Below are 13492 nucleotides of genomic sequence, written 5' to 3'. Positions count from 1 at the left end.
GAACTCAGGTCCTCCTGACTTCAGGGCCGGTGCTCTATCTACTGCGCCACCTAGCTGCCCCGGTAGATAGCATTTTTCATCATGAGTCCTTTGGAGTTGCTGTGGATCATTGTGTTGAAGAGTCAGTTTGAAAAAAATAAGAAAAGAGTTCGGTATCCCTTTGGGCACTCAGCCTCTCTGCCCCCACCTTGTCTTGGGCTTGGGGACAGGGTCGAGTCAGTGATCAGGTTTGGGCATCCTCTGCCCTATGTTTCAGGCCTAGCTTGTAGGTCTGGGCACCAAGTCTGTGATCCTGACCCAGTCACCCTTATTCTATAGTTCCTGTTCTGGGCACTCCCCCATGATCAAATTTGTGACCTTGAGCAGGAAAGATGACCCTTTGTAAGTTTCTCTTTCCATTTTAGATAGATTTTTTAAATCATAAAAGTATTTTATTATTTACTAGTTACATGTAGAGATAGTTTTCAACAGTTGTTTTTATAAGATTTCAGGTTCCAAATTTTTCTCTCTCCCTCCCTTCCCTCCCCTTTCCCCAAGACAGAAAGCAATCTGATATAGGTTATATATTTACAGTCACATTAAACATATTTCTGCATTGGTCATGTCGTGAAAGAAGAATCCGAAGAACAGGAAAAAAAAACCTCAAAAGAGAAAAAAGAAAGGCAAAAAAAATTAGAAACAGCATGGTTCAGTCTGCATCTAGAGTCCACAGTTCTTTTTTCTGGATGTGGAGAGCATTTTAGATATTTTATACACACACAAACACACACACACACATACACACACACACACTATCTATAGTGTGTGTGTGTATGTGTGTATATACATAATATGTATTTATATACATATATAAATATGATAAGCATACAATTTCCATTTAATATATTATGTATTATACAATTCATACATATATGTTAATATACTTTGCAAACCTTTAATCACTGTATAAGTGTAATCTGTTATGATCATATCTATTCAGTCATCAGACATTTTAAAAATAAGTGCCTGCTGTATGTGGAGCAGGTGCTGCAGATCCCTGTTTAGCTCATCAGCCACAAACACAGCTAGAACCCTCAGTGACAAGAGCAGGGCGCCCCAGGGGTGAGAGCAGAGGGCTACCTTTGAAGTGCCTTTCTCCAGGGGAAGCTAGTTACTGCTCCTGGGGATCAGGGTATCTTCCATGGAGGAGGTGGCATTTGGGTTTTTGTGAACCATAACACCCTCTAGAAATGGGAACCATCAATGGGTATTCCAGTTTCTCCATGTGAGAGAGGAAGGGAATATGGCTCGGAGCCTGAGTCCCAGGTCCACCTGGCATTTTCATCCTTCTTTGTGCTCTCTGCTAGGCATACCACTCCATTTAAAAAAAAAAAAAGGCTTAGGGGCACAGCTCCCTTTTGTGTCTAGTGCAGTTCCTGGCTTCAGCCAGGACATACACTTTTCCCTTTAGTCACCAGAGACACAGGTTGGGCTTTTTGGAAGCACACCGGTAGGGATGGAGGGCAAGAGATGACATCCAGCAGGCTCGGAGAGTCCAGAACTGATCATGAGGATGTGATTGTCGAGGGGCCCTGACGTGGCCACAATGGCTCTTTGCAGGCTGATTGGCCCTGCTTCCATCCATCTGATGTCTGGCTCTGGTCCTTCTGAGTGGGCACCTCACTGCCTCTGAAGAGGACCTATCACTGGTCTCTTATTAACTTCCCTCAACCCAGTTCCAGCATGGTTTTCATTTCTGAATCTTCCTTACTCCAGAATTATAGTGTCCACCTCAAGATTAACTTATATCTCAACAGGAATCTCCTTCCTGTTGTTCCCCAACAAGCTGCTATCTCAGCCTCCACCTTAGTCAACAAGCTTTAATTAGACACTGTGCAGGATCCTGTGCCAAGCACCAGGGATACAGAGAAAGGCCCATAGCAGGCCCCGCCCTCAAGGAGCTCCCAGTCTAACCGGGAGACAATGTGAACTAATGTTGGGCATACAAGATCTCTGTAGATCTATAGAAGGCAATAAAAGGGGAGAGCCAGAAGAGAATTCCTGCAGGCAATCTCTGGGAAGGGCGAACCTCCCCCTCATTTGGAGGTAAATCGTGGTTAGGACATTTTCTTTTCTTTCTTTTTTTTTTTTTTTTCTTTCCCAGGGCAATGAGGGTTAAGTGACTTGCACAGAGTCACATAGCTAGTAAGTGTCTGAGGCCAGATTTGAACTCGGGTCCTCCTGAATCCAGGGCCAGTGCTTTATCCACTGCACCACCTAGCTGCCTCAGGACATTTTCTTTTGTTGTGAGCTGGCCTACCTCTCTCTAACTTCCCCATGTTGCTCATATGTCCTGCCCTTTGAGGCCATGCAGAAGAGATCCAATCCCTTTTCCACATGATCAAGGCTCTATACATGATGAAATACGGCTCAAATAGGTTATGACTTGCCCACTGTCACATGGCTAGGAAGAGTCAGCCAGGACCCTGTTCTAGCTCTGGTTCTAAGCCTAGAACTCCTTCCGCTATATTGCACTGCCTCTCTAAAGAGAGAGGGAAAGGTGCTTGCTAGTCTCTGAGCCCAGGCCAGGAGATCCCTGGAGCCTCAAGCCAAGGGTTAGAATCAGTAAAGGCCTAAGTCCTGCTGCCCTAGGGATAGTCTCTCCCCACCCATGGAGAGGTTAAGTCCAGTCAGTCAGTCAGTCAGTCAGTCAACCCACAAGTGCCTGCTTGGTGGCAGGCACTGTGCTAGATGCTGGGCAATACAGGGATAGAAGGGAAATGCTTGTGTGAGTTTGTCACGGTGGCTCCCCTGGAGCTGCACATCCAGCAGCAAGGAAAGGAGCATCTCTCACTATGTGAGAAAAGGTTTGAAGAGCACAGTGCCTGTGGCTGTCCTTGGCCAAAGGAACAGTCCTTTTTTATTGCTTGCTATTTATGACTTCAGAGATGATTCAGCACTTATTTAACACCAGCTGTGTATGTTGGTAATGGACAAGCTACTTTAGATGTTGAAGGTCACGGTCCCGTCTCATGGCACCGAGGAACAGAATGCCCTGTGAACTCTGAGGGCAGAGGGTGTTACTGGCAAGGGATATAGCCAGGAAGGCTTCCTGGAGGAGGAGGAGGCGGCTTTAAGTACTGGGTAGAAATTCAACAGGATAAGTAAGCAAAGGGTGATCATCCTAGGAGCAGGGAACAGTGAGCAAAGGCATGAAGGCGGAGAGTGCAGGGGCAAAAGAAGCGGAGAGTCAGTTATATAGTTTGGTTGGAGGACAGTGTATCTCAACTGGAGAGGAGCATTAGATAAGAAACATCATGTGGTAGAGAGCCTTGAATGCCATGCACAGGGATTTGAACTTGATTCAGTCGGATGTTCTGAACATGGTGGGTGGGTGAATGGTGCTATCCCCACAAAGAGCGTGCTTCATGTTGTCAGGAGCACATGGGTGAAGAACCAAGGAGGCTTTGGAGGTGCTGCTGGAGAAGGCCCTGCAGGCACTTTTCCAAGACACCTCCAAGACTACAGAGTCCATTTCCTGTCCCGGGGCCAGCTTAAAAAAAAATAGACAACCTCTCGTTGTCAGAGACCCTTAGATGGTCTGGTCACATTTTTGTCTCTTGGCCCCAGCTTTGTCCCCAGACCCATTCCTAGACATCTCCTTCCTCAATGCTGTTAAGACTTTAGAGCATCTCATCTCACCCCACCCTGAGCAGGAAGCTTTTCTTTTCCTCTGACTGTTGGTCATCTAGCCCCAAGTAGGAGAACATTACTGAGTTTAGGAAAAGCTTCCCAACAATCAGAGCCACACAAAAGAATAACGAGCTGTATGTGATAGTGAGTTTCTTGGTGCTTGGAGGACCTCAGGCAGGAGCTGGATGAGCCACTTGACAGGAATGTTGGGGGTAATTCCTATTCAGGTAGGATAGATGCCCTCCGACTCCCAGAGCTCAGTACATCGTTTTCAGTGACTCTTTTCCCTTCACAGGATCCTTACCCAAGTGGGTGGTGAATAAATCATCTCAGTTCTTGGCTCCCAAGGTGAGTAGGCTTGGCAGATGAGGAGGGTGGGCCTGGCAGTGGTGGTGGCGACCAGGCCATGGATGGGGGTGGTAGGGGTAGCCGGGGACATAGGTAGCGTGACTGTGTAGTAGACCCCCTGATGTTGGTGCCCTCTCTTCTCTTCCCTGCCTCCTCTGGTCCCGGTGGCCCAGGCCATGAAGAAGATGTACAAGGCGTGCATGAAGTATCCAGAATGGAAACAGAAGCATCGACCTCACTTCAAGCCGTGGCTGCACCCAGAGCAGAGCCCCCTGCCCAGTGTGGCGCTGTCGGAGCTGTCTGTCCAGCATGCCGACTCCCTGGAGAATATCGACGAAAGCACTGTGGCCGAGAGCCGGGACGAGCGGGGGGCGGGAGGTGAAGGCAGTGATGACGACTCCTCCCTTAACTGAGGGACCTCTTCAGAACCCTGGGGAGCCCCAGGCCAGTCTGTCTCCCTGCCCTGCTGTTGGAGGGCAGAGGAGGAAAGGGCTGGGACCTGGGTCAACCTGCTTTATGTCCTCCTTCCCCCAAGGAAGGGGATGGGAAGCTGCTGAGTTGTCCCCTTGCCTTGGGGGTGATTACCCCTGGGGGGGTATCTCCCTCCCCCAACCCAGGCTGGTCTCCTTCTCCCAGGGCAGGGGTGGGATATGGGGGAGGCAGATTTTGTATAGAAATAACCCCCATTAAACTGATACAACAGCCACAGCATTGGGTCAGGGCCCTGATTCTTTCACTAGGTACCCTGCCTTTTCAGCCTTTTCATTTGTTCCCTCACCCAACTCCTGTTTGTTTCTTTAATCATTTATTCATCTAATTCATTCATTTTTCTAATTGTCCTGTCTTTCATCTATCCTTCTACCCCTTCATTCAGCCCTTCAGGTTTTTTTTTTTCAGGGCAATGAGGGTTAAGTGACTTGCCCAGGGTCACATAGCTAGTAAGTGTCAAGTGTTTGAGGCCAGATTTGAACTCAGATCTTCCTGAATCTAGGGCAGGTGCTTTATCCACTGTGCCACCTAGCTGCCCCCTAACCCTTCTGTTTTATAATCATTCTTCTTTTCATCTTTGACTCATTCATTTGTTCGTTGAGTCATTCATTCTTCTAGTCATTTGTCCACTCATTTATTCTGAGTCTCTTCTAGGGCTACAGGTCCTCCTTTCTGTTTCCCTACCCAGCCATGTACTCTAGTCATTCATAAGTTGCTGTATAATGGGAGGAGCCCCAGCTTGTTCGTTTGATCCCAGGCCCCCTTGCCTTGAGAGTCCTGGGGAGCTCTCAGTGCAGCTGGGCCAGATGAGCTTCATGTACATGGAGCAAGAAGGCCTTACCAGAGGTCAGGGTGGATCCTGTGCTGAGCCTCAGGGCCCATTGGACCATCAGCTCTGGGGTGAGGGGCCAGTGCTTTAAGGCCTTGGGGTTTTCACTATTTCCCAAGTCTCTGCCCCTTCAGCTCCCACCCCAAGCCTCCCAGACCTCTGTGGTCCCGAGCTTCCTTTGCTCCTTGCCTTAGAAGAGATGCTTCTCCAGTCCCCAGTCGCCTCTTCCCCTTTCCTTGCTGTTCCCACTCTCTTCTGGGGGCCTCCAGGTTTAGCACTCACTTTCACTTCTTTCTGGCCTTGAGACATTCCATACCCTCTGAGTCTGTGTAACCAGATGTGGAAATTACCTGCCACAGGGGCCTGTACCTCCTAGGCCCAGCCTGCCCTATGGCCCCAAGGGAGAGTGTAGTCTTCCATCTCATCATGCACCTGGGCATCCATTTAGGACTTGCCCACCTGAGTGCACTAGACTGAGCTCCTTGATCCATTTTTGCATTGTAAGCTCCCTCTCAAACAACCAGTGGAGAAGCCTGCTGAGGCCAGCATGGGTTTGGGGAGTCTACCATTACCATAAAAAAGAAATTATAATTGTAACCATTATTATATTTCACCTTCAAGGATCACAGTTTCAGTGTGGGTACTTTCTCATCATGGACATCATTCAGCACACACTCCCACCCAGCTTTAGTAAATGGTCTTTGTGGATGAAAGGTGCCCCAATCCCAGCCCTCTGGGGATGTCCTTGGGGAAATAAACTGGCTCAAAGGCTCTTAGATCCAGACCTGGAAAGGACCTCAGGGGTTATGGAGTCCAAACCCCTCATTTCACAAACTAGGAAACAGTCTCAGGCTTGTCACCTACCTGGGGTCACATAGGTTGAAAGCATTAGAAGTGAGATCTAGGGGCAGCTAGGTGGTACAGTGGATAGAGCACTGGCCCTGGAGTCAGGAGAACCTGAATTCAAATTTGACCTCAGACACCTGACATTTACTAGCTGTGTGACCCTGGGCAAGTCACTTAACCCCAATTGCTTCACACACACAAACAAAAAAAAGTGAGATCTAAACATCCCCCATCCCCTGTTGTTCTCTTTATATATATAATACACACACACACACATACATATATACATACATATACATATATATATATTTTTTTGCAGGGCAATGAGGGTTAAGTGACTTGCCCAGGGTCACACAGCTAGTAAGCGTCAAGTGTCTGAGGCTGGATTTGAACTCAGGTCCTCCTGAATCCAGGACCAGTGCTTTGTCCACTGCGCCACCTAGCTGCCCCCCTGCTCTCTTATACTTGAAACCTTTTTTTTTGGTTTGGAGTGGAGCCTGCCAGAGCTTTTCATTTCCTGGATGGACCATGAGAATGCCAGGGGCTCTCCCTGCCTGGCACAGTCTAGGCAACTATAGAAAGGCTAGCTTTTATTGTGAAGTGGCAGAGAAGAGCATCAATGGAGAAATTTTATTATTATTATTGTTATTATTGGTTTTGTTGGGGGTTTTTTGCAGGGCAACGAGGGGCAAGTGATTTGCCCAGGGTAACACAACTAGTAAGTGTCAAGCGTCTGAGGCCGGATTTAAACTCAGGTTCTCCTGAATCCAGGGCCGGTGCTTTATCTACTGCACCACCTAGCTGCCCCAATAAATTTTATTTATTTAATAATAAATTACATGTTTCTATAGTGCCTTGATTACAACCTTCTAAGGATGATATGATAGTACAAGGATTATGATTTCCATCTTACAGAGGAGGAAACTGGTCCAGTGAGGGATGTGTGTGTCTTGATTAGGGTCACACATCTTGATGAGTGATAGAGCGGGGGCTCTAATAATAATAGACACCTTCAGTTTACATGGAGCCTGCACAGTGCTCACCTTATGCCCATGATCTCAAGTGTTGCAACAACCTTAGGTAGTAGCTACCACAGATGTTATCCTTCTTTTACAAATGAGGAAACAGGCTCAGAGAGATGAAGCTGCTTGTCCTTGATCACACAGCTACAGAGTGTTGGAGGTAGAGCAGGAAATCAAATCTCTTCTGACTCCCAAGTCTAGGGCAGTGTTTGTATTTTGCTGCCAAATTACCGACTCCTCCACCAAGGTAAAATCAGACAGATACAGGGCTCTTTTCATTTCAGATCATCCCCACAGGATCCCACATCACCCCAGGAGTTTATACGGCAATCTCCATTCTTTAGGGAAATCTTAGGAGTCTGGTTGTGCTTAGCACCCAGGGAAGGATAGAGATGGCTATCAGTGTGGGTTGGGAGGGTCAAGGAAAACCATCTGGAATTGGTGGCAGAAGGAAAATTAGGAGGGGGAAGGGCAATATGGCATGATGGAAAGAAAACCGGTATGCCTGTCTGAGACACCCACTAGCTAGGTGACCTTAGGCAAGTCACTTCCATTCATTGGGATTCAATTTCCCCACCTGTAAGATTAGAATAATATTTCATTTCTATCTCACTGGGTTGTTGGTGAAGAAAGTACTTTGTATACCTTTAAGCGTCTCAGAAATGGGAGCCAATATGGCAAGCACAGGATTTGGGGTTCAAGTCCTGGTTCTGGTGTGATTTCCCCCTTAGTTTCCTCTGAGGTCCCTTCAGATTTTAGATCTAGGACTCCATGACTTCTCAAGCCTGTTGGAGTCTCGGCAAACAGTTCAAGGACTAACTCCACCCCGCCCCTCTCAATTATGGCTCCTCGGGCGCCCTCTAGGGGACATCCTTCTAACACCGGCCCCATTCAGGAAAAAGTCACTCCCAAATGCCTGGGGAGTCGCAGTTCAGGGTGAGAAACAGTGCTGTTGCCCTCAGGAAGCCTCCCTTTCTAGGCGGGGGGAGGAAAACCCAATTTCCTGGTGAGAGAGACGCAGGGGAAAGTGACTTGCTCACTTTCTCAGGGTCATGAAACTAGCTAGTCAATGGCAAAGTGAGCGGGAGCCCTGGCCTCCCAGTCCTGTTCCCTGGGTCAGAGGTCCTCACTTAATGTCTCCCCTCTTTCCCCTTAGATTCCATGCTTAGGAATCTCGGATCTAGGGAATGTCCACTACCCGGCTCATTCCTGCAAGACCTGGGTCAAATCACTTCACATTTATTAGGCACCTATTTGGGGCTGTCGCTCTTCTAAGTGCTAGGCACTGTGCTAAGTGCTAAGGACACAAAGAAAGGTAAAAAGAGCCTCTGACCTCGAGGGAGGGCGAGACAACTCTACTAAGAATATCTGCGCTAATTGAGACTGGGAGAGGCATCTTGCAAGAAGCTGGGATTCTAGCCAGCCCTTGGAAGCCAGGGGAATCCAGGAGGCAGAGGTGAGCAGAGAGGGGATGCTAGGCATGGGACGGCCATGTCACGGAGTCGGGAGATGGACAGCGTCGCCGGATTGCGGAGTAAAATGATGGGGTAAAGCGGAAAAGACTAGCAAGGTGGGAAAGTACCACGCGATGAAGACCTTCGTCGGTCTTTGCCGTCTACTCCGATCTCGGGGTTTAGGGACTGAGCAGCGGACATCCCAGAGCAAAGCGGAAACAGGTTTGGAGCAAGAAAGGGAGCCTAGGGAACAACGCTTGTTGGGACTCTTCCAAGGTCATACAACAACCCGAGGCTACTTTCGAACTCAAGCCCTATCCTTTCCAGTGCAGCGTCTCTATCTCACCTCGATGAGAGCGAGTCAGGAGAGGAAGAGACGAGACAGCGAAACAGAAAGACTCAGCCCAGACCGGCTCCGCAGGGGACGGCCTGACCCAGAGGAGGCGGGCCCGGCCTCCCCCCACCCCCTGCTCAGCCCTGGCTCTGGCCCGGCCCCTCCCCGGGGGCGTCACGTGGGGCGGGCGGAAGCTCGGGGGGCCGGGGCTGCCGCGAGTCCGCGGAGGCGCCGGGAGAGTTCGGGTGCCTGGGTCCGCGCTGCGCGGGAGCCAGGTCAGTACCTCTCCCCGACCCTTGGCTCCCCCATTTCCCCGATTGGTAAACTGAGGGTCCCATCTCCATCTCAAGGTGGCCGAGGGTTCTGGGAGGTTACCTTTTATCCACGCCCCCCTCCCACTGGTCATTTTATCCCGCCCCCCAGCCTCTGAGGCGGCGAGGTCGGGGTTGGGGGTGGGGGGGAGCAGAGGCTCTAGAGCCCAAGGCTGGAAGGGCAAAGAGGCAGGCTCTAGCCAGCTCTGGCCAGAAGGACTTCCTGGAGGTAGTGTACCGGGGCTGCGGGGAGGGAGGCTCAGGGAGCCCTGAATGGAGAGTCAGGCCACTGGTTTTGTACCCCAGGCTTGGATTCTAACTCCAGGTATGAGCTTGGGGTCAGTCAGTTCTCCCCTCTGGGTATCACTTTCTTCATTTGGAAAGCGAGATTGTTGGACTCTGATTTCCAAGTGGCCTTCCAGCTGTGATGGTCTTTGGCTCCCTCTATGCCCAGAGATCTACAGTCCCTCACTCACCTTGGTGAGGGAGAGACGCACCGAAGTCCTTGTGGGCTGTGTTGGAGACAGTGGGAGCCACGAGTGGATGCTGGAAGCGCCTTCGGGGGAGGCTGGGGGAGCCAGTCAGCTGTGAAGAGTTTCTGAAGTGAGCGGCTCAGATTTGAGGGGGCTTAGGCCAGGAAGTTCTCTCTAGAGGTATCTGGGAGGAGCTTGGTGCATCACTGGGGGTTCGGATCAGCCGCCAGGATTGGCGTGCCTGTTGGTCCTGTCCCTGGCTCCTCTGGGTCAGCAGAATCTTCCCCTTTTCTCCGAAGGCACAGTCTTCAGGGTGGCGAAGAGGCTAAGGCAGCTTTAGTTCCGAATGGGGTCGGAGGAGATCTGGAGCCTGGGCGCTGGGGGACCCCGACCCGGGTAGGGCCTTGGAGTGGTTAGAAAATGCCCCAAAGCAGGCGATGCAGAAAGCCAGACTAGATTGTGTAGAAAGATCTCTGACCTGAGTCAGGAGACCTGGGTTAAAGTCCCCGGCTTTGATCATTACTGGCCATGTGACTTCCGGCCAAATTGCTTACCTGTCACTGGGTCTCAGTTTCATCATCTGTAAAATGGGGGCTATAACTCCTGTACTGTGTACCCCCGTAGAGCTGTTATTGAGAAAAGGTTGTAGATGTCGGATGTCAACCTCAAGGTTCTGTAAAAATGGGAACAGTTATGGTTAAACCTGGATGGGGCCCCAAACTCAGGACTTGGGGCTCAGTGAGGTGCCGTTGTCTTCTGGCTTGTTGTGTGGGGGAACTGGGAGGCACTGTAAGCTTGCATAGGGGCCCCGAAGGCCAGGAGAGAATCTAGACCGGACTTCTTGGCCTGGCTGTTCCAGGCTTCGGAAGGTCTGCCCCATCCTTCCTCTCCAGCCTTCTCTTCCTCCGTGTTTTGCGTCCATTGTGGCTCCCCTCCTTGGCAAGGGTCAAGTCCCATCCCCCCTTTGTCTTTGCCTGAGCTATTTTTCCTACTCTGTGGGCATGCCCCTCATAAGTACCACCTCCTTCAGGAAGGCTTCCCTGACCTTGTGTCACCTTTGATCTTTCCCTTCTTTGAGTCCCACTGGCCCTTAAAACCCAAGCCCACACCAGCTAGATCCTGGTTTTTTTCCTGTCCTGTTCTGACTGTCACCTTGTATGTGAATTCTGCCTTCCTCATTGAGGGCAGGGTCTGGACCTCCTTAGCCTTCTTCCACCTCCTCACAATGCCTGATCCTTGGGGAGAGTGGATAAAGATGAGAGACTCAGGAGGTTGTGACACCCCCCTCCCCTGTCAGCTGGGATCTAGATCTGAACCTTTCTCCATTCTCTGCCTTGCACCCTAGCCACCCCCTCCCCTTCCTCCTTGACTCTAGTCCTGGCACTGCCCCTAGCCCCCTCCAGTTGGCTGCCCTATCTCTAGGAGACTAGATTATAGTGGGACTGTATGGCTGGGACTCATGATTGGTCCCTTCTTAGCAGTGACCCACCCCAGGGATCCCAAGCTCTGGTTCCCCTGGGGAGGCTTAGGGCCCTAGGGAAAAGAAGGCCCTCAGAGAGCCAGCCAGAGGGGAGGGGGAGTTTCTGGGCACAGTTCAAGGCCCCCTCCCCCCCAACCCTGGGGGGACCCAGAGCTCCAAGCAGTTCAGGCCTAGGGAACAAGTGGCTTCTGTTCCTGAGAGAGGGGGAGGGGTCAGGGGGAGCTGGGCTCCTGGCCCGTCCAGCCGCTGACCTCAGGACACAGCCGCCCGTCACCACAGGGGGCTGACTCTCCTTCCTTTCTCATCCAGGCCTCTTAACCCTTGGGGCCCTGGAAGAGCCTACCATCTGGCCGTGGTCTAAAGGGAAGCTCTGGTCTCTGGCCTCAATGATACCCTGGTCTGAGGGGGCTGGCCCTACCCCACCTCCCTCCAGACTCTGAGGCCTTGGAGAGGAGAGAGAGCTTGTTGTAGGCTGACTTATCCCAGGGCCAAGAGGTCTGGAGAGTCTTATGTTTGGGGTGCAAAGAGGTGGCCCTGGAGCAGTTCTAGGCCTCCGGAAGAAGCCTTTCCTGGTCCCCTAACATGCTCAGGTCTTCCCTTTGAGATTACCTTCCAGATAGCCCATGTATCTGTCATTTGGACATACTATGTAGTGTTTCCCCCATTGGATGGTAAGCTCCTTGAAAGCAGGATGTTTTTTGCCTTTCTTTGACTCCCCATCGCTTAGCACAGTGCCTGACACACAGTAAGTGTTTCATAAATGCATGTTGACTGGCCAATGATTTCACTCTTGCAGAATAGGGAAAGGGACAGGATCGACATCCTTCATTGGTGAGGGTTGGTGGTACAGTAGAGTGCAATTATTGCTATTTTTCAGATGAGGAAATTGAGGAAGTTAATCCAAGTTCAAGCTAGCAAACCAAGGTCCTACCTCAGCCTTGCTGTGTCCCAGCCTTTCTGCAGGCTGCCTTGCACAAGTCACTTCCCCCTCCTTAGGCCTCATTTCCCCTCTGTAAAATGATGAGGGGGTTGGATTAGACTAGAAGATCTCCCAGAATGTCCAGGCCCCAAGGAGATCCAGGTCATCTTGTCTGACCTATATCTGAGCAGGAATCCTCCCTACTGTATCAACAGTAAGTGGTTAACTAGTCTTGGTTGAATGCCCCTTTGGATGGGGAGCTCATTACCTATGAAGGCTGCCCATTCCACTTTGTGCTAGCAGTTGTTGTTACAATGTTTTTCCTTATATCGAGCTTCACATTGCGTCTTTGTAACTTCTCTCTTCGTAAGGGCTTTTAGTTCTGCCGACAGACAGAATAACTCTAATCTCTTTGAGGGACCTAGAATATTTGGTGAGCCTGGTTCTTCTTTACTGTTGTTTTTTTGTGGGTGGGGAGGAAGGCTGGTGGTCAGAGTTTGCCTGCCCTGTGGGCATCTGCCCCTGTACCTTTGGGAGCTCAGGGGCCCTCCTTTGTGGGCACAGATAGGGTGGAGTCCAAGAGTCTGGCTGCTGATTTCCTCACTTTGGCCAAAGATCTGTTGCTGTTTCTCAGACAGGTGGGCATGGAAACTATATAGTCCTAAGCTTTCTCTTAAGGGACTGTTCACTTTGGGCAGCATTTCTTTTTTTTTTTCTTTTTTTCTTTCTTTTTTGCGGGGCAATGAAGGTTAAGTGACTTGCCCAGAGTCACATAGCTAGTTAAGTGTCGAGTGTCTGAGGCTGGATTTGAACTCAGGTCCTCCTGAATCCAGGGCCAGTGCTTTATCCACTGAGCCACCTAGCTGCCCCCTCGGGCAGCATTTCTTTCTTTCTTTCTTACAGGTAATTATGAATGTTTATTCCACATATATACACAAATTCTGTTTTTGAAAAGAAATCAGATGCTTTAGGGTAGAAAGCTGCAAGTACAAAACTTTTGTGCGTTTGTTTACATAGTTGCTAAGCATTTTTAAATTGAATGCCCTCCCTGCTTAAAAAAACCAAACCAAACCAAACCCTAAAGGTCATACCTCTAAACGTTTATATCCTATTTACAAATTATATAGCAATATGACTATGAAGAAATACAGACGACTCTGTCCAAACCTAGACTGATCTGCTAAAGTACAGTCATAATCATAAATATATATTTATATATATCTATAAAATCCTTCCTAAGGTAGTGATGGGCAAGGATGCTGTGGGCTTCTGAGATACACCTTCCAAAGTGATCCAAGGCACAGAATTCACGTTG

At 49.9% G+C, this 13492-nt stretch overlaps 2 protein-coding genes across 2 annotated transcripts in view; both read left to right on the top strand.

Annotated features, from left to right (window-relative positions):
* The window catches only part of STARD10 (StAR related lipid transfer domain containing 10), a 38359-nt gene extending 33631 nt beyond the window's left edge, over window positions 1-4728 (top strand). Inside the window, exons 6-7 of the mRNA XM_043995653.1 lie at window positions 3968-4020; window positions 4194-4728. Coding sequence (XP_043851588.1) covers window positions 3968-4020; window positions 4194-4433 — 293 coding nt within the window. The 3' untranslated portion in view covers window positions 4434-4728. The remainder of the gene's footprint in view (window positions 1-3967; window positions 4021-4193) is intronic.
* Window positions 4729-9483: 4755 nt separating this feature from the next.
* Window positions 9484-13492, top strand: part of ARAP1 (ArfGAP with RhoGAP domain, ankyrin repeat and PH domain 1) — a 116177-nt gene continuing 112168 nt past the window's right edge. Inside the window, 1 exon segment of the mRNA XM_043994530.1 lies at window positions 9484-9534. The gene's annotated coding sequence lies outside the window, so the exon portion shown is untranslated.

The sequence above is a fragment of the Dromiciops gliroides genome, chromosome 3 (genome assembly GCF_019393635.1).
Source record: "Dromiciops gliroides isolate mDroGli1 chromosome 3, mDroGli1.pri, whole genome shotgun sequence".
NCBI classification, from domain to species: domain Eukaryota; kingdom Metazoa; phylum Chordata; class Mammalia; order Microbiotheria; family Microbiotheriidae; genus Dromiciops; species Dromiciops gliroides.
This window is presented reverse-complemented; position numbering and strand designations above follow the sequence as displayed.